Source organism: Carettochelys insculpta, chromosome 5 (assembly GCF_033958435.1).
Source record: "Carettochelys insculpta isolate YL-2023 chromosome 5, ASM3395843v1, whole genome shotgun sequence".
Lineage (NCBI taxonomy): Eukaryota > Metazoa > Chordata > Testudines > Carettochelyidae > Carettochelys > Carettochelys insculpta.
The window spans coordinates 128479400-128506305 of record NC_134141.1 but is presented as its reverse complement, the minus strand read 5'-3'; the positions used below and the strand labels follow the sequence as shown (position 1 = coordinate 128506305).

Genomic DNA, 26906 nt, shown 5'->3' with positions numbered 1-26906 from the left:
CAGCGACTAAAATGTGGAAACGGCAGAGGTGCTTAATGACTTCTTTGGTGACAAGTATCAGAGGGGGAGCCGAGCGAGTCTGAATCTTCAAAACCAACAAGCAGTCCTGGAGCACCTAAGAGACTAACAGATAATTTGGAGCACAAGCTTTTGTGGGCAAAGACCCGCTGCGTCAGATGCATGAGTGGTGGAGGGGGGTCAGAGGAGGATTTAAGGAGGGAGTCTCAGTCACGGGGAGGGCCAGAGTTGATGAGGTCTGGAGGATGTGGCCCTTTATCAGCAGTTAATGAGCAGTTGTGAACATCTTGCATCTGATGAAGTGGGGCTTTGCTCACAAAAGCTTGTGCTCCAAAATATGTTAGTCTCTAAGGTGCCACAAGACTTCTGGCTGATTTTAAGGGCTTCATTGTTTGTTTTCGCCATGCAGGTTGGGGGCAATTGCACTTCTTGGTCCAGATCTTTTTTATCTCAGATCTGCTTAAGCTTCATTGACGAAGTGTAAGTGTCAGGACTGAGCTCTTCAGTCCCAACCCGGATTCCCTCTGAATATGAACCCTTTGGACGAACTCTGAAAGAACTCTGTGCAACAACAAAGCTCACCATCTCTCCTCTGAGTCACATCTCAGACTTGTGCTCAGGCCTGTGGCTATACAGATCTTCTAACCAGGACGCTCTCCCTTTTCTCCTTCAATCAGCTGTAGGTTGGTTACTAAGAACTGGCTGTCAGCATGTTTTGGGTAAGATCTAAAATGCTGATTAACATGGGAGGTACTGAGTCTGATGCTTTGGGACTGATAGAACTGTCTTAGATGATGAATAAGATTGTCAGTGATCCACCCCAGATTTGGCTTAGGTGGGACCTCAGCTGAGGTGCTTTGAAGGAACTGGGTACCCAGTCAGATATCATGGAGGCTGTTCCGTGCTGGCTTAGTAAAGCTGCATATTGGAATATACACCAACTCTGGTCATCGTGTGCCCCATTCTTTGCTGTTCACCCTAACGGGGTGACCTCACCTGGCACCCCAGGGACCCAGCCACTCAGATCTCTGGCTTCTGTGTTTCCCGTCCTTGCCCTCACCTCTCCTCACCACATGGAGGCCAATAGGGGATTTTAGGTTTGTAAACAGGAGCTCAAAATGTGATTAAACTGGGTACAATTCAGTACCTGTGTTGTGACCTTAGAAACCTGTGAAGAGCATCAAAGGAGGAAAGTACACCTGGTTTGGGGCACGATCCCATCTAGTGCAGCCCCAGCTGCACTCAGCTTTCAGGAGCCAAACTCTACCGGGTCAGGCAGGAGAAAACTCCAGAGGGTGCAGGATACGGCAGCCCCCTGGTTCAGCAGACCAGTCCTGTTCTGAGTGCCCCACTTCCTGCACTGGCATCCAGGTCTGTGGCCCGACATTCAAAGTCCTTGCAAACTACGGGCTGACTTCTTGAGAAACCCTGGCCCTGCACAACGAGCTACACCCCACTGGCATCATAAATCCCTCATCGCGTGGGAAAGGCTCGTGCGTGTGGAAACAGAGCTGTTACAGAGAGTGGGCCTAGGCCAGGGAGCTGTTAGCCACAAGCGAGGAGACACCCTGAGCCACGGAAGAGAAAGAGGTTGTAATTTCTGTTCAATGAACCCTACAGATGCCCTGTGGCTCCTGCCGTCTCTGTGTCAGAATTGCCGTTGCTGTATACACTGCTCCAATGGCCAGAGGCCCCAGGTCAGGGAGGGTCTCTGCACACACACCCTGCCCCAATGACCTTCCCAGCAGATTTACAAGGACACAGCCTGAAGCCCCTCCTGATACTGTCCACTGCTGCACCCACACCACCCAGACCCCCAGGCCTGCCCCTCTAGCACCAGTGAGCAGGGCCTGTCTCACCATCGCATCCACCAACCACACCGATCCAGTGCATCTCTGGGCATGGTTGGAGGAAATGATGCAACCCACGGAGAGCAACCACTCCCCAGAACACTGCCAGTGCAGCTCCCTCGCATCCCAGCGCAACCGCATAATGTTAACCACATTCCACCGTTCCCCTGACTCCCCCCAGCCCCTGATGCAAGCAGCCCTTCCAGCCAGCAGCATGTGCTAGGAGGCAGGAGGCAGGATGCAGAGCCCCAGGGGTGTTCACAGCACAGCACAAAGTATCTAGCAAAGTGACGGAGGGCAGTGTGGGGAGCAGATGGAGGTAAAGAGGGTGTGATGGAGTTTGTTTGGGGAGCTGGTTTGGGGTGAGGGCGACAAAGGGGTGAGGAAGGAGAATGATACTGTGGTGAGACAGTAACAAGGATAACAAAGGGAGTGACAGCTTCTGACTGCACAGCACTGTGTAGCATCCTGCCTGCAACCCCTGCTCTGAGCCCATTGCTCAGTCTGCCTAGGCCTCGGGTGGGCAACTTACAGCCCAAGGGGTTCTAGGTGTGGCCAGCAAGACATTTTGCTTACTGTTGCCAGAACACATATGTGGCGGGTTGGATCACAGAAGGTCCCTGAGGGTTATCTCCCCGCGTGCTGATCAGGCCACTGACACCCAAGTCCTGCCCCCTGGGGCTCCCCGCCACCCTGTCCTGCTGAGCCAGCTCCTCCGGTCTCCCCAGGCCAGGCACACAGCCAGGGTTACTGCCCCTTTCAGAGCAATGCAGCTGCTGACAAGTTCAGCCCTGGGAAGATGCCATTCTCAGGGCTCAGCACCCCGGAAACCAGCCCCCAGAAGGGACTCAAACAAATCCAGCTGAGCCCGTGTAAAAGTTTCGCACACAAGAAGCTCATCAAGTCCTCTTACTTTGCCAGTGAAAGAGAGAGAGCGCACAGTGGTTGCCCCACCCCCTCAGGTAATGATGATTTACGCTGGCCTGAATAAAACACAAAAGTGTTTTCATTAAGTACAAAAAGTAGAATTAAGTGGTTGCAAATGAAAACAGCCACATCAAAGTTACTAATTTAAAATGAACAAAAAACACCTCGCTAGTTCTAATTCACTAGGAAACTAGTTACATGCAAATTATCAGGGGCAGGCATGTGAGTCTGTAGCTGCAAAACGACAAGAAGTCCTGTGGCACCTTATAAACTGACAGATTTGTTGCAGCACAGGCTTTCGTGGCTGCATCTGATGAAGCCGCTCTTTGCCCACAAAAGCTTATGTTCCAAAATAATTAGAACTTTGTGACTTCAAGTCGTCTGCTGAGCAACTACCTGCAAAGCTTCTTTGTGCTGGCAGATAGGTCATTTGCATGCACACACATGGCTTGGCTTGCTTTTAGATTTAAAACTGTCAGTAGGGTTTGGGTTTTTTTTTTTTTTTCACAGTTTGTCCTGAATTTCTGCAAGAGTTGCTTAAAAGGAGTTTCTTCTTTTACATAATACAATTTTTTCCTGTTCCCCTCTCTTCTAGGGGTTACAGCACCCTCCCTTACCCTGGACTCCTTCTTCCTGAGCTGTTATTAAGAGTAGACCCAGCCCACAATGGTTACAAAGTATCCCTCAGTGTAGAAACCTCCCAGAGTATTACAAAGTATCCCAGCACACAATGCTATGAACCAATGTCCCCAACGGCGCAGTGCTGCCATTCAGAAATATGACTGGAGACACTAAGCTCCGTCCTTATGGGAGGTCTCCACAGCCAGGGGTTTCTCATACTGATTACTGGACCCCTCATGGCCTGGGCAGGGATCCTACACCTCCCCAGTGCTCAGGACTCTACAGCTGAGGTTACAGATACCTAAAAACAACGTCTTCACCAGTTTGTCTCAGCGCCCTCACCCCACGAGGGGGAAGCAAGGACTCTAGTCCTGCCCCAGCCCGGGAATCCTACAGCCGGGGATGCGCACACCTGGCTGATCGACCACTGACCGACCAGCGCTGCAGTGCAAGGTTTGCAATACTCTGTTCCCAAGCGTCTAGCTCAAGGGTTTGAATGCTCTGTTTCAAGAGTTTATCGTCACTTTCCCACATTTCTGAACGTTTATGCTTCATTACCCAGTAAACACTTGTGGTACCTTCCCCCTTTCACGATTCTCCACCAAAACGTTGTACTGAAAAGTCCTGAGCAGGATCTTTTCAGGGGAAAGGCAAGACACCGCATTAATCGGTAATACGCATATGGCAATCAACACAACATATGCATATGATATCACACACACACACACACAAGCACACTCCTGTCTTGTTTCTGTTATGAATAGTTGCTCCCCTAACTGCGCTGGGCAGGTGAGTTGGGGGGGGGGGTGGAGCCGGGCTCCTGCCGATCCGGATCGGTGCTCCAGTGCTGACAAGACAAACCCGGGGTCCCTGTGCAAAATGCTTCCACTGATAGCATCCTCTCTCGCGTGCAGGTTGACACCGGTTAGCCGGCTCATTCATACTCACAATCTGCAAGAGCAATCGTATGAATATGCATTGAGCACCTTCTCCTGGGCGGTGCTTCCGAAGGCGGCACTTGCTGGTGACTCCCAAGGTGTCCATGTGTCCAGTCTTCTTTCAATGGGCCCACTTCACAGGCTCCATTGTTCATAGAATCATAGAACAATAGAGCTGGAAGAGACCTAAAAAAGCCATCGAGTCCAGCCCCCTGCCCTAGGCAGGACCAAACCCATCAGATCAGTCCAGCCAGGGCTTTGTTGAGGCAAGACTTAAACACCTCCAGGGATGGAGACTCCTCCACTCCCCTGGGTAGCCCATTCCAATGCTTCACCACCCTTCTAGTGAAAAAGTTTTTCCTAATGTTCAACATGGACCTTCCCAATCACAACTTGAGACCATTGTTCCATGTTCTGCCATCCATGACCACTGTGAACAGCCTCTCTCCAGCCTCTTTGCAGCCTCCCTTCAGTAAGTTGAAGGCTGTTATCAAGTCCTCGCCCCCAGTCTTCACTTCTGCAGACTAAACAGTCTCAATTACCTCAACCTTTCTTCATAGGTCGTATGCTCCAGCCCCCTAATTATTTTGGTCGCCTTCCACTGGACCCTCTCCAGTATATCCACATCCTTCCTATAACTGGGGGCCCAGAACTGGACGCAGTACTCCAGATGCGGCCTCACCAAAGCCAAATAAAGAGGAATAATCACTTCTCTGGATCTACTGGCAACGCTCCTCTTGATGCAACCTAATATTCCATTAGCTTTCTTGGCTACAACGGCACACTGTTAACTCATGTCCAGCTTCTCATCCACTACAACTCCCAGGTCCTTTTCTGCAAAACTACTACCAAGCCAGTCAGACCCCAGCCTGTAACAATGCTTGGGATTCTTCCGGCCCAAGTGCAGGACTCTGCGCTTGTCCTTATTGAACCTCATCAGACTTCTTGCAGCCCAGTCTTCCAGTTTGTCTAAGTCAGTCTGGACCCTGTCCCTACCCTCCAGCATATCTACCTCTCCCCCAGCTTAGTGTCATCTGCATGTTCTTCTCATTGGTCTTGGATCTACCTTCTCCAACCCTTGCAAGAATAAATGGACACAGAGCAGACATCAAGAAACTCAATACACATAAGCCGGTCAGTGAACACTTCAATGGAGTGGGCCATTCTGCTAAAGACCTCAGAATCTATGTCCTGCATCACAGAGAATTTAACAACAAATTGGAGCAAGAGGCTTCTCAGTCAGAATACATATTTAAATTCGACACACTAATGCATGGTATGAACAGAGACATCAACTACCGCACACATTACAAGGACTGCCTCCCTTTCTTTGATGCTCGTAATTATCTCAGATAGGACAATTAACATTCCCCGACCTTTCACTCCCTTCCTTCTATCCTATTTGATTTGTCAGTTTTTATCGCAATTTTTTTCTTTTTGGTCCTCTGTACTTATAAATGTCTGTCTGTATTTGAAATGAAATTGATCTGATGAATAGTAACAGAGAGGAAGCCGTGCTAGTCTATACACTATCAGAACAAAAAGCAGTCAAGTAGCACTTTAAAGACTAGCAAAATAGTTTATTGGGTGAGCTTTCGTGGGACAGACCCACTTCTTGAGACTTGTCTGAAGAAGTGGGTCTGTCCCACGACAGCTCACCCAATAAACTATTTTGCTAGTCTTTAAAGTGTTACTTGACTGCTTTTTGTTTTGATCTGATGAAGTGCGTCTGTCCCACGACAGCTCATCACTGCATCAATCTCTTTGTTAGTCTTTAAAGTGCTACATTTCTGCTGGTTTGTTTTGTTGGAGCGCCGACTAACACGGCCACCTCTCTGTTACCTTCGAGAACAACAAGAAGTCCTGTGGCACCTTATAGACTAACATATTTTGGAGCATGAGATTTCGTGGGCAAAGATCCACTTAATCAGATGCATGAGTAGGGGGTGGGGGGTTTCTGAGGAGTATTTAAAGAGGGGGTACCAGTAAAAGGGAGGGCCAGAGCTGACAAGGTCTATTCAGTCAGGTATCAGAGGGGTAGCCGTGTTAGTCTGGATCAGTAACAGCAATGAAGGGTCCTGTGGCACCTTATAGACTAACAGAAAAGTGTTGAGCGTGAGCTTTCGTGAGCACAGACTCACTTCATCAGATGCTGGTCTTGGAAATCTGCAGGGCCAGTTATAAATAAGCCAGAGCAAGGGTGGAGATAACAAGGTTAGCTCGGTCAGCAAGGGTGAGGCTTACTACCAGCAGTTGATCTGGAGGTTTGAACACCAAGGGAGGGGAAGCTGCTTCTGTATTTAGCCAGCCATTTGCAGCCCCTCCCTTGGTGTTCACACCTCCAGATCAACTGCTGGTAGTAAGCCTCACCCTTCCTGACTGAGCTAACCTTGTTATCTCCACCCTTGCTCTGGCTTATTTATACCTAGTAGTAGTAGTAGGCATCCTTCAGTCTGCATAGACTATGGATCGCGCCCTTTAAAGTTTCAATTGAGGACTTCATTTACAGCATCTATTGTGACTATGAAGACCCACACAAGAGTGACAGTCCTTGCTGCATCTCTTGCAGATGTGGTGGGTGTCTGGCAAGTCCTTAGTGTGCTTTCTGTGCGCTCGCTTCTCCTCTGCTAGCTGTCTGATCCTCATCTCGCCCTTCTGAAGGCCCTTGTGTAACCCCTGCCTCCATCTGCTGTGGTCGTCTGCTAGTTCTTCCCAGTCGTCCAGCTCGATGTCTACCTCTCCGAGGTCTCTCTTGCAGATATCTTTGTCGCGCAACTGGGGACGTCCGGGAGGTCTTTTGCCAGAGGCTAGCTCACCATACAGGATGTCTTTTGGAATCCTTCCATCATTCATCCTGTGGATGTGGCCAAGCCAGTGGAGTCGACGCTGCCTGAGGAGGGTGTGCATGGTTGGGATTCCAGCTTGCTCGAGGACGGCGGTGTTGGTCACTCTGTCCTTCCATGATATTCCAAGGATGCGCCTGAGGCAGCGCAAGTGGAAGACGTTCAGCCTCTTTTCCTGGCGGGCATACAGGGTCCAAGTCTCGCTGCCATAAAGGAGGGTGCTGAGGATGCAGGCTCTGTAGACTTGCATTTTGGTGTGAGTGTAGTCTACAGAGCCTATTTATACCTGGCCCTGCCGATTTCCAAGACCAGCATCTGATGAAGTGAATCTGTGCTCATGAAAGCTCATGATCAAAACTTTTCTGTTAGTCTATAACAGAAGGTGCCACAGGACCCTTCCTTGCTATTCAGTCAGGGTGGAAATGGCCCCTTGTCAGTAGCATACTTCAAGAGAGGAGAAAAAAAACAGTCAGAACAGTTGGGGGGATGTGGCCCATTGTCACATTCTAATGTGGAGGTGTGAACTTCCAGAGCAGAGAAATTGCTTTTGTAAATTGCTACTGATAATGGGCCATTTCCACCCTGACTGAATAGACTTAATCAGCTGTGGCCCTCCCTTTTACTGGCACCCCCTTCTTTAAATAGTCCTCTGAACCCTTCCCCCCGCCCCACTCATGCATCTGATGAAGCAGGTCTTTGCCCAGGAAAGCTTATGCTCCAAAATATCTGTTAGTCTACAAGGTGCCACAGGTCTTCTGGTTGTCCTCAAAGATACAGACTAACACAGCTACCCCTGTGATACATCTCTGTTACCTTGTAAGTATGTGGCGGTGCTGGTCTCCCTCACCATCCCATTCACCCCTCATTCACTCCACTGCAATCAATGCAGTAATTGGAAAATAAAGGGCACAGAGAGGTTTTTCTTTACCTTCCCTACTTCTAGGAACTGTTCTACAAAATAGAACTGAATTTCCATAGAATGGGGCTGAATACAATCATACTGAAAATGACTTGACGCATTATTTAAAAACTCCAATGAGAAAATAGTTAGAACAAAGATATATCTACATGCAGAGCCCTGGACGGCAGCACCAGCCATGGAACCCCTGGCTGGGGGAGTGGTGGGATCCTCTGCAGCCATGTGGCCTGGAGCCAGCTGGGGTGTGGAGCACTGGCTGGCTCTCACCAACTTGTCCCTAGGCTTAAACCCCTCCTAGCCCCCGCACTTACCTCACATGGGAGTTCCATGCTGCCGCCACTGACCCCTGCTTCCCCTTTGCTGGGCCACGGCCTACTTCTCTGCATGGCTTCTCCCAGCCCTCCTACTCCCTTCCCCCAGTTGCAGCGGGGAAGTTCCCTGCCCTGCTGAGCTGAAATGGGACACAATTTAATTGTTTTAAAGGCTGGATCCCTCCTGCTGGCTGTTAGATGAATTAAATTTAGTTCCATTTCAGCACGGCAGGACAGGGACTGGGAGCTGGAGCAGGAGTCAAGAGGCAGTGTCAGGAGCCACAAATGGCTCCTTTAAGAGCCACATGTGGCTCAGAACTGCCCAGCCAGCAACCTTTATAAAATGTAATCATGACCCATGTTTGGGTCGTGGCCCATAGGTTGGGAATCGCTCCTGTAGACGTTTGCATGAGGAAGAGAGCTGTCTGGCTGTGCATAAAGGTACAGTGCTGTGAATGAGGGTTCTGTCTACCTCAGAAGTCTCTAGGGGGCAGCCACATTAGTCTGCAGCTTCACAAATAACAAGCAGTTTTGTAGCACCTAAAAGACTAATACATTTATTAGGTCATGAGCTTTCATGGGTAAGACCCTCTTAGCCCAATAATACCAATAATAATAATAATCTGAAGAAACCTTCCATCTCATACCCACCAATGAATCCCTGGGCATGGATGGGCTGGCTGTAGAGTTCTGCCGTGTTTTCTCCGACATCCTTGGCTTGGGCCTTGCCAGTGTCTGGTCTGAGTCATTAACGAGCAGGGTCCTCCCTTTGTCATGACGGCAAGTGGTGATTGCCTCACTACCCCAAAACAGGAACTACTGCAGTCTTTTGAGCTGGCATCCCACCTCACTCCTCAGCGTGAACTGTAAAATTGTCATGAAGGCCATCCTGCTGTGGCTGCAGTTTGTACTGGTAGATGTGGTCCATCCAGACCCAGCCTATGCTATCCCAGCCCATAGCATCTTTGACAATCTGTATTTGGTTTGGGGTGCCTTGGAACTCGGGAGTAGGAATGGTCACAGAATCACAGAATCATAGGGCTGGAAGGGACCTCAGGAGGTCATCTAGTCCAGCCACCTGCTTCAAGCAGGATCAACTCCCACTAAGTCATCCCAGCCAGGACCTTGTCCAGCCAGGACTTAAAAACCTCAAGGGATGGAGAATCCACCACCTCGCTAGGCAACGCATTCCAATGCTTCACCACCTGCCTGGTGAAGTAGTTTTTTCTAATATCTAACCTACACCTTTCCCTCCTCAATTTCTGACCATTACTCCTTGTTCTGCCATCTGACACCACTGAGCACAGTTTCTCACCCTCCTTTTCAGAGCTCCCCTTCAGGAAGTTGAAGGCTGCTATTAAATCACCTCTACGTCTTCTCTTCTGTAAACTAAACTAGCCCAAATCCCTCAGCCTCTCCTCATAGGTCTTGTGCTCCAGACCCTTAATCATTTTTGTTGCCCTTCGCTGAACCTGCTTGAGCAAATCCACATCCTTTTTATACTGGGGGGCCCAAAACTGGACACAATATTCCAGATGTGGCCTCACCAGTGCCGAATAAAGAGGAATAACTACTTCCCTAGATCTGCTTGAAATGCTCTTCCTAATACCCCAGTATGCCGTTAGCTTTCTTGGCTACAAGGGCACACTGTTGACTCATATCCAGCCTTCCATCCACCATAACCCCTAGGCCCCTTTCCATCTTACTGCTGCTGAGCCAATCGGTCCCCAGCCTGTAACAATGTTTGGGATTCTTCTGCCCCAGCTGCAGGACTCTACACTTCTCCTTACTGAACCGCATCAGATTTCTTTTGGCCCAGTCCTCCAATTTATCCAGGTCACTCTGGATTCTCTCTCTACCCTCCAATGTATCTAACTCTCCCCCTAGTTTTGTGTCATCCGCGAACTTGCTGAGGGTGCAAACCAGTCCCTCATTTAGGTCATTAATAAAGATGTGGAATAACACTGGCCCCAGAACCGAGCCTGGCGGCACTCCGCTTGAAACAGACCGCCATCCAGATATTGAGCCATTGACCACTACCCGTTGGGCCCGACCATCTTCCTACCCATCTTATAGTCCAAGGATCCAATCCATATTTGGTCTATCATTTGTCTTCCTCTCCCTGGCCCAAGAATAAGCATTTGACTGGGTGGACCACGGCTATCTCCTGGGCACTCTGCAGACGTTTGGCTTTGAGCCCCAGTTTGTGGGTGTTCTCCAAGTGCTGCACACTGTCACAGACAGTCTGGTCGGTCTCAACTGATCCCTGACCACATCTGCCAGCTTCGAGTGGGGAGTACGTCAAGGCTGTCTGCGGCAGGGTCAGCTGTATACTCAGAACCTTTCCTCTGTCTCTTCGAAGCGGCTGATGTGGGTTGGTGCTCCATGAGCCAGAGCTGTGGCTGGTCTGATTGGCATATGCTAACGGTGTCCTCCTTGTGGTCCAGGACCCAAGTGACCTGGTGTGGGTGGAGGCCTGTCAAGCCATTTACCTGGCGGTCTCCTCCACCCAGGTCAACTAGGTTAAGAGCTCAGGCCTGGTGATTGGATGGGGCTGGGTGGCAGGTGAGCTCACTCCCACCGGCATTTCAGGCCACCTGGTGGAGCGTGAGTCTGCTTCTGTAGCTTGGTGCCTTTCTTTCCACTGTGCAGCCGTCCCCACTGGAGAGCTGGCAAGACTTAGAGGCCAAGGTGGCAGAGCAGTTGAAGAGGTTGACATGACTGCGCTGGTGCCGCTCACTGCATGGGAGGACACTAGTGCTCAACCAGCTCATCCTGTCCATGTTCTGCCACCATCTCAACACCCTGGTCCTGAGCCCAGGACTCCTGGCCGACCTTGAGAAGCCAGCACTGTGACGTTATTGGATTCTGAGATGAACATACCAACAATTGCTGCAGTCATTGTTATATGTTAGCATCGTGTACAAAGTGGGCTAAGCAAGATGCCTGTAAAGAGCTGATGGTCCCTGTTCCGTTTAAATTGCTCATATGCCAGGATCACTTTTGTACTGGAAGTTGCGCATATGGGCTCTGCACCTGGATTTCAAATGTTTGCTTCTGGGAGACATCAAGAGGTGTCTTGGTTGATCTGCTGCGAAAGAGTACCAGCGGAGGAGCCGTGTCAGGCTGGATCTACAACTACAAGAGGTCCTGTGGCACCTTACAGACCAACCAATTTATTGGAGCATTTCTGTCCCAGTTTCCCTCCTTGCTGGGGTGTCTCGGCCACGTTGACAAACTTCACGTGTTTACTGCCTGACTTTGAATTAGCCTGGTTAGAGACCTGGTGTAATCTGCAGCAACTCTGGGAAGCAGCACTTTCATGAGTTACTCGCTGCTCATTCCCCTCCTGCCACGTAGCAAGGGACGTCTCTTCCTCAAACGATCAGAGGAATTGCAGTGACAGCATCTTGTGGGCTCCCTTCTCTGTGCAGGAGATCTGGGACAAGTCACAGGGGAGGGAAGTTGGGGAGGAAATGCCCACCCTCCTTCCCAGGGGCAAAGCAGACACCTGGCCTCCCCCCAGACTTAAACCCCCTCTGCTTGAGATTTCCCCCTTCTCGGTGTTTGTGACTGCTCAGGCTGATCAGCAAAAGTGGCGAGAACTTCCAGAAAGTCCACCATTTTGTCCCACAAACGCTGCTTTCCATCATCCTTAGCTGTGCCCAGGAATAGTTTCTGAACAACCAGAGCACACATGCACTCAAAGCACGTCATTTCTTTCCCTCTCACCCTCCTCTCTAGCACATCCGTCATTGGGTTCCCACAGGCCACATTACTTCGCCCAGCCCTTTTCTGCAGGGATCTAAGTTTCACCCTGTAAGTGTCAGATGGTATCGGAATCTGTTTTCCAGCCAAATCCTCAAATTTACCATACTCTGAAGTATGAGCCATAAGCATCTTACAGGAAATGACCAAAGCTTTCCCCTTCAGTTTTGCAGCCAGGGTGGTGATTTTCTGATCCTCAGGAATGGACTGGATGGTGCGCAGTCCTTCAAAAGGTGCATGAAGAAATACTTGGTGATGTCTGTAGAGTCATCACATGGTGGGCACAGGAAATCCCACTCAGGGATTTTTGGAGAAGTGAATTCTGCTGCACTGGGGCACTGACCCTTACAGACCAGTCCAGTCCAGTCCAAGCATTTCCTGGTGTCTCTGTCTCTCTTTCTCCTCTATAGCAGGCTTTTGTACATGCTGTTTCAGTACCAGGGCTCTCCCCAGGGCAGCTTTTTGGGCTCCTAATTCTTTCTCCTTCAGTTCTAGGGCTAGGACCAGGGTTAGGGTTAGGGTTAGGGTGTCCATGGCTCTCTTGTGGACAGCCTCTTCTCTGGCAGCTTGGGCTTCCATCTTCAGCCTCCTTAATTCCATTTGTTCATTAAGTTCTTCCACCTTCTCAGCCACTGGGGCCCTGTCAAGTTCCAGTTTCTTTTGCACCTCGCTGTCACTCACTTTGCTGATTTTCCTGCTTCTATCTCCCTCACCCAAAATGAGCAAACAAAAAGTAACAAACCAGGAACCACTTTGACCGTTCTCCAGCCACCGCACTTAGAACACACTGAAAAATCACAACGAGAGCCCAGAGCAGACAGACGTGCACTTTACCCTGCTCTCTGCGCTGCTGCAATGGGTTGGATCACAGAAGGCCCCTGAGGGTTATCCCCCCATGTGCTGATCAAGCCACTGACACCCAATTCCTGCCCCCTGAGGCTGCCCACCACCCTGTCCTGCTGGGCCAGCTCCTCTGGTCTCCCCAGACAAGATACCCAGCTGGGGTTACTGCTCCTTTCAGAGCAACACAGAACCTGAACCAGTTCAGCTGTGGGAAGACTCAGTTCTAAGGGCTCAGCTCCCTGGAAACCATCCCCCAGAAGGGACCAAAACTCCAAACAAATCCATGTGACCCTGGGTAAAAATGTCACATAGAGAAAGCTCGTAAAGTCCTCTCACTTTGTCAGTGAAAGAGAGATATGCAGAGTAGATGCTTCTCCTGCCCCCCAACCCATAACAATTATTTACACTGGGCTTGATCATAAACAAAAGTGTTTCCATTAAGTACAAAAAGTAGAATTAGTGGTTGCAAGCGAAAGCAGTCAGCTCAAAGTAAGTTACTAATTTAAAATGAACTAAAATGCCCAGCTAGTTCTAATTCACTGGGAAACGTGTTACTTGCAAATTCTCACTCTAAACAGCCGTTCTTATCTCAAGTAGAAAAGTTTCAAACCGGAGCTGGTCTTTACTCTGATTTGGGTCCACAGTTTCTTCAAAAGTTCTTTGTACAGTGAACCCTCAAATTACATGGACGTCGCATTTCTGCAACCCCCATGTAACTGGAATTTTCACACAAGTCGAGGGGAGACAGGTATCAAGCTGCAGCCTGGTTCCCAATTCCCCTGGACTTGCAGGAACTGGGAAACTGTCCAGCCCACCAGGGCTGATGAGTTTCTTCACTCCCAGAGTGGCAGGGAGCTGGGAAACAGGAGGCAGCCTAGTTCCTGTCTCCCCACCACTTGCTGCTTGTCAGACCCAGGAAACTGACCCACTGCCAGAAAACATGCAAGGCAAACACAGAATCTAGTGAGATGGCAAAAAATGACCCTATGCTATGGAACCCCCTGCTCTGGAACAGGGATGGCCAGACACAACAAATGGATTCAGGAGATTACTCAAACCTGGGCAAACTGTATCCCCTCCTCTATCAGAGGCAGGAGTGAGATGTTTTCTTCTTGCACTTCACACTAGCCAGTGATGATAGCTAAGTGGAGGGGAAGGGTAGCTCAGCGGCTTGCGCATTGGCTTGCTAACGCCATGGCTGTGAGCTCTCTCCTATGGTAGGCCATTTAGGGGCCTGTGGCAAGTAGATTTAAAAAAACACACGCACCCTATCAGGCCTGATGCTTGGCCCTGCCAAGAGCACAGGGAACTAGACTCAATGAGCTCCGAACGTACCTTCCAGCTATGTACCTCCATATTATTATTCAAAAACAAGAAAAAGTCCTGAGGCACCTTACAGACTAACAGCTATTGTGGAGCATCAGCTTTCGCATGGACAGGTCTTTGCCCACAAAAGCTGATGCTCCAAAATATCGGTTAGTCTATAAGGTGCCACAGGACTTCTTGCTGGTTTTGAAGACGCAGACTAACTCGGCTACCTCTCTGATGCATATTATTGTTAAGTCCAACTGAAGTGTGTGACAACTCCTGAAAGCTGCCTGCACTGAGACATAGCCACGGCCTCTCCAAGGTACCACAGCCCCAGGCTTTGTACTATGATGTGGTCGAATTTGGTTCTCCACCAACACGGAGCACGAGCAATGCTGTTTGGAAAAAAGCATCACTGCACTTTTCTCTCCCACTCTCCAGGTGTCTAACTGATTTCTCAGGGGGTTGAGGTGGGTCCTGTGACAGCCCAGCACTGCACTGAGGGGCCTTAGAGGTGTGTGTGAAATGGCACAGCAGTGCATATGAGCAATCTCACAGCTGAGAGAGCAGCGCTACAGACCAGAGCTACCAGGAACCAGCTCAGCACTGGAATACCCATACAGCTGTTTTAAGTCCATCCCCCTAGGCCTCCCCTCCCCTCCCCCCACCAACACCTTATTGCATATCTGGCTGTGCCACAAATCTTGACAGAATTGCTGGCCAGGCTGATGTCTGAGCTCCTGACTGTACCAGTCACATGCATCACTTTCCCCTGGAACTGCCTCGTTGACATTAATCCCTTTGATCTGATGGAAAAAGGCACTAGAGTGTGCAGGGAGGTGTGGGGCCCAGGGAGGAGAAGTGGGGAGTGTGATGAGGTTCAGGGGTCCCCATGCACTGCACCCCGTCTGCAGGCAGGAGTGACTCTCACTCAGCAGGTAGAAAAGGAAATTCATTAGGTGACAGAGCCCAGCTCAGCACAGAGGGGTCAGTACAGCCGGCAGAGACAGTCACTCTGACCCACCCTGGGGAGAGGAGCCCAAGGGGTGCCCCTCTGGGGTGTAGCTTCCCCCCTCCTCAGGCTGACTCCTTCCAGCTCCCTCTCCCCCCAGCTTCCAACTGCCACTTCTGATTCAAACCCAGCTTGGTTCCTCCCTGCTCTGTGTTCAGGGCAGAGGTGTTACCTGCCAGCCTAGGGTACAGCCCAGGGGTCATCCTTAGCCCTGGGAGCTGCTCTGCCTGTCACACACATCCAGCCTGACTCTCACACGCACCCCCTGCCCTCGCTCCATCAGAGGAGTAGTGTCTTACTGCGAAGATGGCTCGTACCAAGCAGACAGCTCGTAAGTCTATTGGTGGCAAAGTGCCCTGTAAGCAGCTCGCTACTAAAGCTGACTGGAAAAGCGCCCCTGCTACTGGTGGGGTGACGAAGCCTCATCACTATCGCCCTGGCACTGTAGCCTTGCGGGAAATTCGCTGCTACCAGAAGTCTACAGAGCTGCTGATCCGTAAGCTGCCCTTCCAGCGCCTGGTGCGGGAGGTCGCCCAGGACTTCAGGGTGGATCTGCACTTCCAGAATTTGGCTGTCATGGCCCTCCAGGAAGCGAGCGAGGCCTACCTCATGGGTCTCTTCGAGGACACCAGCCTGCGCGCTATCCACGCCAAGCGCGTCACTATCATGCCTACGGATATCCAGCTGGCTCACCGCATCCGTGGGGAGAGGGCTTAGGTCGCTCCCTAGCTCCCAACAACCACCCCCCAAAAAAATCACACGGAGTGTGGTAGATGGCTCAGCAGTTGTATGCAGGGGGCAGGCAAAGAGAACAGGAGACGTGAGGAGTGTGTGCAGGGTGGGAGAAAACGGATTAAGCGCTATGCAAGAGGTCAGTCTACATGACTATTGTGATCAGCTGTGGCCTTAAGATCTGCCTGTAAGTCTATGCCCATGAAGAGGGGACTCAGGTGAGTGGAAGGGTCACAAGATTGATATGCGGTGCGGGAGCCCAGCAGGGTCAGTAAAAGGGGTCATATGATCTATATGTGGTGCAGCTCCATGCAGGGTGAGCTGAATGGAGCACAGAACCTCTCTGTGGTGGGACGCCCTGGGGGTGAGCTAAAGGGGGAACAGGCTCTGCACATGGTGGGGGCCTGTGCAGGTGAGCCGAAGGAGCGGGAGAAGGTCTCTGGAGCTGTGTACACAAATGCTTCTTTAATTGGCAGACAGGGCAGAGTGCCTGCTGGGGAGGTGTTGCTGTGGTTATATCTGACCAGCCTATTCCAGTTTGTAGCTGTGCTGGGTTCACCAGGCTCAACACAGCTGCCAATCTTCCCTGCAGCATGGTGCCATTTGTGGGTCGTGTCCTCTCTTGTCAAGGTGAAGCTGAGAGAAATTCCCTCCCCACAGACAGCCATCTGGTGGGGGTCCCCAGGCTTCGCTGCTCCTGCAGGGGGGTTCCTGACTATGTGCACTGGGTCAGCAGGTGCTGAGAGACAGGAAGTGGATCTGGGATTTGGGTTGGGGGCAGGAACCAAATCACTGTCTGTGCGGGGTCATTCCTCCACACAGAGTTCTCACCAGCCGCAGGAGTGCGATTTCCAAGGAAGGTGAGCAGGATGGTGAATGGCTCCTGGGAAGATCCAGAGAGCAGAATTAGAGTGAGACTGCTTTACCCAACAGCCTAGTGGACATTTGCCCCATGACGCAAACAGGACGCGCTTCATTCAGCGCTCCCAGGATGCGGTAGAGCAGGGGGGAGCAAACCTTTTACATGGGACCTCACTTTTCATCCCTGCAATTAGCAGGGCCCCGCAGCCTGACCGAGGCAATCGAAACCCACAGATATTTCAGTTATGTCCATAGACACAAACACACCTTCTAGCACCTGTCAGAAAAGAAGTCTGTAGCAGGTACAAACTATATAAATCAGTATTTAACTGCGAATACACGTGTGCGCAATCACCAGGACCAGATGGCGCTCACCCAAGGTTTCTGAAGGAACTCAAATGGGAAATTGCGGAATAATTAACTGTGATTTGCAACCTACCCTTTAAATCGCCCGCGGTACCTGAGGACTGGAAGACAGCCAACATAACACCAATATTTAAAAAGGGCTCTAGAGTCGACCCCTGGGCAATTGCAGACCAGTAAGTCGAATGTCAGTACCATGCAAATTAGTCGAAACAATGGTAATGAATAAAATTGTCAGACATGTAAAAGAACATATTTGTTGGGCAAAAGTCAACCTGGTTTCTGTAAAAGGATATCATGTCTTACTAATCTATTAGAATTCTTTGAAGGGGTTAACAAACATGCAGACAAGGGGGATCCAGTAGATATAACAACAAGAAGTCCTGTGACACCTTATAGATTAAGAGATATTTTGCAACATAAACTTTCGTGGGCAAAGATCTGCTTTGTCAGATGTATCTGTCAGTCTATAAGGTGCCACAGGACTTCTTTTGTTTCTGAAGATACAGACTAACACAGCTACTGGACCCACGGGAAGGAGGCTCTGGAGGAATTCCACCGGGACTTCAAGAACTTTCACCCCAACATCAACCTCAGCCTGGAACAGTCCACACAGGAGATTCGCTTCCTGGACACCACGGTACTAATACACGACGGACACATCAATACCACCCTGTACTGTAAACCTACAGACTGCTATGCCTACCTTCATGCCTCCAGCTTCCATCCCAGACACACCACACGATCCATTGTCTACAGCCAAGCACTAAGATATAACCGCATTTGCTCCAACCCCTCCGACAGAGACAAACACCTACAGGATCTCTACCAAGCATTCTTGAAACTGCAATACCCACCTGAGGAAGTGAAAAAACAGATCAACAGAGCCAGACGTGTGCCACAAAGCCTCTTACTACAGGACAAGCCCAAGAGAGAAACCAACAGAACACCACTAGCCATCACCTACAGTCCTCAGCTAAAACCTCTACAGCGCATCATCAGGGATTTACAACCCATCCCGGACAATGATCACCCACTTTCACAGGCCTTGGGAGGCAGACCAGTCCTTGCCCACAGACAACCTGCCAACCTGAAGCAAATCCTAACCAGCAACTATACACTGGACCACAGTCACTCTAACTTAGGAACCCATCCATGCAACAAACCTCGTTGCCAGCTCTGCCCACATATCTACACCAGCAACACCATTACAGGACCTAACCAGATCAGCCACACCATCATGGGTTCACTCAGCTGCACATCTACCAATATAATTTATGCCAGCATGTGCCAGCAATGCCCCTCTGCTATATACATCGGACAAACCGGACAGTCTGTACGTAAAAGAATAAATGCACACAAATCAGATATCAGAAATGGCAATATACAAAAACCCGTAGGAGAGCACTTCAATCTCCCAGGCCACACAGTAGCAGACTTAAAAGTAGCCATCCTACAGCAAAGAAATTTCAGGACCAGACTCCAAAGAGAAATTTCTGAGCTACAATTCATCTGCAAATTCGACGCACTCAGCTCTGGCTTAAACAAAGACTGAGAATGGCTGGCTAAATACAGAAGCAGCTTCCCCTGCCTTGGTGTTCACACCTCCAGATCAACTGCTGGTAGTAAGCCTCACCCTTGCTGACTGAGCTAACCTTGTTATCCCCACCTTTGCCCTGGCTTATTTATACCTGGCCCTGTAGATTTCCAAGACCAGCATCTGAAGAAGTGAGTCTGTGCTCACGAAAGCTCATGCTCAAAACTTTTCTGTTAGTCTATAAGGTGCCACAGGACCCTTCGTTGCTATTACAGCTACCTCTCTGATACTTGTTACCAGTATATATACTTGTGATGGGGTTCAGGGTCCCCCAGGCTCTGCACCCCATCCGCAGGCAGGAGTGACTCTCACTTGGCAGGAGAACAGCGGATTTATTAGCTGGCAGGACATAGCATTGTACAGAAGGGTCAGTGCAGACGGCAGAGACAGCCAGTCCAATCCATGTTGGAGAGAGGAGGCCCTGAGGGGCCCCCAGAGCTGGGGCCTTGCCCCCTCCTTTGTGTCGCTCTCTCCCAGCCCAGACTAACTGCTTTCCAATTCCCAGTTCCAATTCAAACCCCTCAGGCTCCACCTCTTCCTTTGTCTCCAGTATAAAGGTGTTACCTGGTCGTCAAGGTTACCCTCAGCAGGAGACCCACACCCTCTGTGAGCCACTCACACACACACAGGTATCCCCCACTCCATCACATCTCTCCCCCCTTCCAGACCGAACTGAGCGGGGTCACTCAGCCGGTGACCTGGGGAAGTTCAGGGTCTTCCCCACGGGATAGAGCATCGGCTGTACCCTCAGTACTCCCCTCGATGTTACCACCTTCATGTCATAATCCTGCTAGGGGACGCTCCAAGTCAGGAGCTTGGTCTTGGCCCTTTTCATGTGATGCAGCCAGGCAAGTCCCTTTAGTTCCCTCGGGTTGGTTGGTCTCCCTGCTTTGGTCTCTGGTCCATCAGCCACGTTCTCAAGTCGGGCAGGCAGAGCCCATACAGATGCTGCAGCCAACGTTTGGAATTCAGTTACAGTCCAGCAAAGGAAGGTACAAATACTTTCACCTTTGGCATTTAGCCAGACCACCAAAATGGTTGTGTGCCTCAGTTTCCCCTTCCATGCCACACAATAGGTTTGGAATGTTCCTCCTCATGTGAGAGGTTGCAAGACTAGTTACAGGGAACAACGGTGACATTTCAGAATTACAAACTCCTTCAACATACAACTCATGCTTCTACATCCATGTCATCATGTCACATGGCTCTTTCCAAACCTTCAGTACATGGTGCAATTCTACAGCTTTTGGTAGCAGCACCCCTTGGTTAAAGCCGTCAGTGTGAGTTACAGAACAAACCCATTGCAATTGTACATTCACATTGCTCTTTGGTAGACCACAACCTTTGTGTAACCTCCTTGAAAATCTGGTATTTTGGGGATAAATGGCTGAGGCCTTTCTTAGCACCATCAAGTTCTATACTTCTCTCTTGCCCCCTGGGGTGGAAATCTGATCTCTCTGGCTGTGCCCTCCCTTCTAACAAGAGCTGGGCCATTGATGATCTCAGGGAGACGGCCCCCTCCCAGCCAGTCTGGAAATTTGCAAACCAAACTGGTTTCTAAAAGTTGTTCTGTGAGTCCCAGATGCAGAATCCACATGGAGGAATCCCTGTTTATCCCTTACTGGCCCACCAGGCCCAAAGCTCCTCTGTCCTTCCACCTCCAACTTCTGCCTCCCCATGGAATCAGAAGTGGAGTCCATTAAGAGAATATAAGTGTTTCCACCACCTGGAGATGGGGAATTGCTGGCACTCTCCTGCATCCTACAGAGACTGACTGTGCAGCCATTTCACTTGTACCTCACAGGGCTGCTCACATTCCCTGATAGTTTTCACTTTACTTGGACCAACTTCAAATTCCCGAGAGACTTTTACACTGCCTGCTTTGGACCCTTGCAGAGCACAGCCAGTGGTTTCATACTCAGGCAGGTTCTGGCCATCAAGAGCTGAAAAAAACTTTTCCACGGGCAAAGGGCTGCTCTGGCTCTTACAGACATGCACCTTTCCTGTTCACTCTCCTTCACCTCACTCCCATTTTCTGCAGTCCCCACAGATGGGTCAGGAAAAGTTTCAGGGAAATTCTCTTCCGCAAGAGCTCCCCCAAACAACAACTCACCCCTGTCTGGCTCCACAGGGGCACTGCTACCTTGAGCCACAACCAGCTCCTGGGGTTCACCTACACCCAGGATCACTTCTGGCCCATCAGGCAGATTCCCACGTAATCCCCCTCCAGGCAGACAGCTGATACCACCAGACAGAAGGTTCGGATCCCTTTCCTCCTTTCTGCTACCAGCTCCTTTATCTTCATCAGCAGCGTAACTCCATTGCCAGTCTGCTCTTCCTGGCTGTGTCTACACGTGCCCCAAACTTCGAAATGGCCATGCAAATGGCCATTTCGAAGTTTACTAATGAAGCGCTGACATGCATATTCAGCGCTTCATTAGCATGCGGGCGGCAGCGGCGCTTCGAAATTGACGAGCCTTGCCGCCGCGCGGCGCGCCCAGACGGGGCTCCTTTTCAAAAGGACGCCACCTTCTTCGAAGTCCCCTTATTCCCATAAGCTCACGGGAATAAGGGGACTTCGAAGTAGGTGGCGTGCTTTTGAAAAGGAGCCCCGTCTGGACGCGCCGCGCGGCTGCAAGGCTCGTCAATTTCGAAGCGCCGCTGCCGCCCGCATGCTAATGAAGCGCTGAATATGCATATCAGCGCTTCATTAGTAAACTTCGAAATGGCCATTTGCATGGCCATTTCGAAGGTTGGGGCACGTGTAGACGTAGCCCCTGTGTCCTGGCTGGAGGATGACTCTGGTCAGACAGAGTCCTCTCACCCCTCCCAGTAACACTTCCGCATCAGGCAAAGAACAAGTACCAGAATGGTCTGGTCTCTGGGATTCCCCGATGATACTGATTGGATCAGACCGAGTTAAAGCATCATCCCCCCTGAGAGACACAGAGGCAGGCCCACTTCCCATCTGGGCTTCAGCTGCCCTCAGATCCAGCTCTGGGATCTTGGCCCCATCTCGAGCCCCCACAGGCTCAGACAAAGGAGTCACTTCCCGAGAAGCAGAAGCACCTTTCTTGCACTTGCGTCCTTATCAGGGATACCACTGCCCCTCCCAGAGACATTAGAACATAAGAACATAAGAATGGCCATACTGGGTCAGACCAAAGGTCCATCCAGCCCAGTATCCCATCTGCCGACAGTGGCCAATGCCAAGTGCCCCAGAGAAGAAGAACAAAAGACAATGATCAAGTGATTTATCTCCTGCCATCCATCTCCTGCCCTTGTACTGAAGGCTAGGGCACCATACTTTACCCCTGGGTAATAGCCATTTAGGACCTAACCTGCAAAAATGTATCGAGTTCTTTTTTAAACCTTAATAGAGTCCTGGCCTTCACAGCCTCCTCCGGCAAGGAGTTCCACAGGTTGACTGTGCGCTGTGTGAAGAGAAATTTCCTTTTATTAGTTTTGAACCTACTACCCATCAATTTCATTTGGTGTCCCCTAGTTCTTGTATTATGGGAAAAGGTAAATAATTTTTCTATATTCACTTTCTCCACACCATTCATGATTTTATATACCTCTATCATATCGCCTCACAATCGCCTCTTTTCCAGACTGAAATGTCCCAGTCTCTCTAGCGTCTCCCCATATGGGACCCGTTCCAAACCCCTAATCATCTTAGTTGCCCTTTTCTGAACCTTTTCTAATGCCAATATATCTTTTTTGAGGTGAGGAGACCACATCTGCACACAGTACTCAAGATGTGGGCGTAGTGTGATGGGGTTCTGGGGTCCCCCAAGCTCTGCACCCTGTCCGCAGGCAGGAGAGTCTCTCACTCAGCAGGAAAACAGCAGGTTTATTAGCCGACAGGACACAGCATCGTACAGAGGAGTCAGTACAGCAGGCAGAGACAGCCAGTCCCATCCATGTTGGGGAGGGGAGGCCCCTCGGGGCCCCCAGAGCCGGGGCCTTGCCCCCTCCTTTGTCTCTCTCTCCCTCAGCCCAGACTAACTGCTTCCAACTCCCAGTTCCAATTCAAACCCCTTAGGCTCCACCTCCTCCTTTGTTTGCAGTACAAAGGTGTTAGCTGGTCATTAAGGTTACCCTTAGCAGGAGCCCCACACCCTCTGTGAGTCACTCACATACACACAGGTATCCCCCACTCCATCACATCTCTCCCCCCTTCCAGACCGAACTGAGCGGGGTCACTCAACTGGTGACCTGGGGAAGTTCGGGGCTCTCCCCTTGTGACAGGGCATTGGCTGTACCCTCTGTTCTCCCCTCGATGTGCACCACCTCCACGTCATAGTCCTGCTGGGGGAGGCTCCAAGTCAGGAGCTTGGTCTTGGCCCTTTTTATGTGATGCAGCTGGGCAAGTCCCTTTAGTTCCCTTGGGTTGGCTGGTCTCGCTGCTTCGGCCCCAGTCCGTCAGCCACGTTCTGAAGTTGGGCGGGCAGAGCCCATACAGATGCTGCAGCACCAACAGATCAAACAGGTCTTTTGTGGTCTGGGTCCTGCCCCATCTGACCACCAGTCCATACAGCTGCTCCAGCCAATGTTTGGAATTCAGTTACAGTTCAGTAAAGGAAGGTACAAATGGTTTCCACCCTTGGCGTTTAGCCAGACCACCAAAATGGCTGTGTGCCTCAGTTTTCCCTTTCATGCCACACAATAGGTTTGGAATGTTCCTTCTCATGTGAGAGGTTGCAAGACTAGTTACAGGGAACAATGGTGACATTTCAGAGTTAGACTCCTTTAACATACAATTTATGCTTCTACATCAATGTCATTATGTTACATGGCTCTTTCCAAACATTTAGTGCATGGTACAATTCTACAGCTTTTGGGAGCAGCACCCCTTGGTTACAGCAGTTAGCGTGAGTAACAGAACAAACCCATTGCAACTGCACATTTACGTTGCTCTTTGGTAGACCACAACTTTTGTGTAACCTCCTTGAGAATCTGGTATTTTGGGGATAAATGGCTGAGTCCTTTCTTAGCACCATTAAGTTTTAATCTTCTTCCTTGCCCCCTGGGGTGGAAATCTGATCTCTCTGGCTGTGCCCTCCCTTTTAACAAGAGCTGCGCCATTGATGATCTCAGGGAGACGGCCCCCTTCCAGCCAGTTTAGAAATTTGCAAACCAAACTGCTTTTTGAGAGTTGTTTTGTGAGTCCCAGACGCAGAATCCACATGAAGGAATCCCTGTTTATCCCTTACTGGCCCACCAGGCCCACAGCTCCTTCGTCCTTCCACCTCCAACTACTGCCTCCCCATGGAATCAGAAGTGGAGTCCAGTGTGAGAATATAAGTGTTTCTAGCATCTGGAGATGGGGAATTGCTGGCCCTCTCCTGCATCCTACAGAGATTGACTGTGCAGCCGTTTCACTTGGTTCTCACAGGGCTGCTCACATTCCCTGATAGTTTTCACTTTACTTGCACCAACTTCCAGTTCCTGAGAAACTTTTACACTGCCTGCTTTGGACCCTTCCAGAGCACAGCCAGTGGTTTCATACTCAGGCAGGTCCTGGCCATCAGGAGCTGAAACAAACTTCTCCCCAGGCAAAGGGCTGCTCTGGCTCTTACAGACAAGCACCTTTCCTGTTCACTCTCCTCCACCTCACTCCCATTTTCTGCAGTCCCCACAGACGGGTCAGGAAAAGTTTCAGGGAAATTCTCGTCCTTAAGAGCTTCCCCAAACAATAACTCACCCCTGTCTGCCTCCACGGGGGCACTGTTCCCTTGAGCCACAACCAGCTTCTGGGTTTCAACTATACCCAGGATCACTTCTGGCCCATTAGGCAGATTCCCACGTAATCCCCCTCCAGGCAGACAGCCAGTACCACCCGACAGAAGGTCAGGGTCCCTTTCCTCCCTTCTGCTACCAGCTCCTTTATCTTTATCAGTCAGCGTAACTCCATTGCCCATCTGTTCTTGTGTCCTGGCGAGAGGATGACTCTGGTAGGACAGAGTCCTCTCACCCCCTCCCAATAACACCTCAGCATCAGGCAAAGAACAAGTACCAGAATCGTCTGGTCTCTGGGATTCCCTGATGATTCTAACTGGATTAGACCAAGTTAAAGCATCATCCCCCCTGAGAGACACAGAGGCAGGCCCACTTCCCATCTGGGCTTCAGCTGCCCTCAGATCCAGCTCTGGGATCTTGGCTCCATCTTGAGCCCCCACAGGCTCAGGCAAAGGATTCACTTCCCCAGCAGCAGAAGCACTTTTCTTGCACCAAGGACCAGTGTTCTTAGCAGGGATATCACTGCCCCATCCCGGAGCCATTCCCTCTGCTCCAGCCCCCATGGCTGGATTCAGAGACACACCTGGAATGCTCTTTTCTGGTGGATCCTTCTCCAGCCACCCTAGGCTGGTGAATCTTCCTCAGACAATGGGCTAGTTTCCTCATTGGCACCTTTTCCAAACGCAGGCTCTGCTCTCTCCCCAGGCTGCTGCTGCTGTTCAACAGACAGACAATGGGAGACACTCTCTCCTTTGTCCCAGCTCCCCGGCTGGTCTCCACACACACACAGAAGGTGAAGCAGCTTCTCTCACAGACAACTTGCCATTCCCAGTGGATTAGCTGCTTTCCTGCACAGACACACAGGCACCTTCCTCGGCCCAGGCCTGGAAAACTCTTCGCAGGTCTGTCTTGGCCACTAGTAGATGATGGGTTGGAATTGCTCGTGTGATGGGGTTCAGGGGTCCCCCTGCACTGCACCCCGCCCGCTGGCAGGAGAGACTCTCACTCAGCAGGTACAACAGCAGGTTTATTAGGCAACAAATGTCCAGTTTCTCACAGAAGCAACAGCATAGCCGCCAGAGACAGTCCTTCCAACCTGTCCTGGGGAGAGGACCCCAAGGGGTGCCCCTCTGGGGTGTAGCTTTCCCCCTCCTCAGCCTGGCTGCCTTCCAGCTCTCCCTTCTCCTCGCCTCTAACTGCCGCCCCCGATTCAAAACCCAGCTCAGCTCCTCCCTGCTCTTTGTTCAGGCAGAGGTGTTATCTGCCAGTTGTAGCCCCAGGGTCATCCTTAGCCACTGGGAGCTGCTGCTTGCCTCAGACATCCAGCCTGACTCACACATGCACCCCCCCCACTCCATCACATCTCTCCCCCCTTCCAGACCGCACTGAGCGGGGTCACTTAGCCAGTGACCTGGGGAAGTTCGGGGCCCTCCCTGCGTGACAGGGCATCGGCTATGGTGTTGTTGTTCCCCTTCACGTGGACCACCTCCATGTCGTAGTCCTGCAGGAGCAGACTCCACCGCAGGAGCTTGGCGTTGGCCCCTTTCATGTGATGCAGCCAGGTCAGGGGTGAGTGATCGGTGTACACGGTGAAACGCCGTCCAAACAGGTACGGCTGCAGCTTCCCCAGCGCCCACACCATGGCCAGACATTCCTTCTCTATGGCCGCGTAGCTCTGCTCCCGGGGCAGCAGCTTCTTACTCAGGTACACGATGGGGTGTTTCTCCCCTTTGTCAGTCACCTGCATTAGCACCGCCCCCAGCCCCACGTCCGAGGCATCGGTGAACACCAGGAAGGGCTTGTTGAAGTCGGGATTTGCCAGCACTGGGGCCCTGACCAGAGCCTCCTTCAGCGCGCAGAGGGCCTCTTGGCACTGCTCGGTCCAGACCACCTTGTCAGGCTTTCCCTTTTTACACAGCTCCGTGAGGGGGGCTGCGATGGAGCTAAAGTGGGGCACAAACCTCCGGTAGTACCCCGCCATCCCAATGAAGGCCTGGACCTGCTTCTTAGTCTGGGGTGTTGGCCAATCTCTGACAGCCTCCACTTTAGCTGGCTCTGGCTTTAAGCAGCCGCTGCCCACCTTGTGGCCCAGGTAGGTCACCTCAGCCATTCCCACCTTGCACTTCCCTGCCTTGATAGTCAGCCCGGCCTTCTGGAGTCGGTCCAGCACCTGCTTGAGCTGGGACACATGGTCCTCCCACGTCTGGCTGAAGATGCAAATGTCGTCCATGTAAGCCAGGGCAAAGCTCT

The 26906-nt window shown here is 51.0% G+C and overlaps 2 protein-coding genes across 2 annotated transcripts in view; one reads left to right on the top strand and one right to left on the bottom strand.

Moving 5' to 3' along the window:
* The window catches only part of LOC142013279 (carbonic anhydrase 9-like), a 45856-nt gene that overhangs the window by 11492 nt on the left and 7458 nt on the right, over positions 1–26906 (bottom strand). The window lies entirely within an intron of this gene.
* On the top strand, positions 15665–16075 carry LOC142013278 (histone H3-like). The gene has a single exon (XM_074994449.1). The coding sequence runs from the start codon at positions 15665–15667 to the stop codon at positions 16073–16075; it is 411 nt and encodes a 136-aa protein (XP_074850550.1).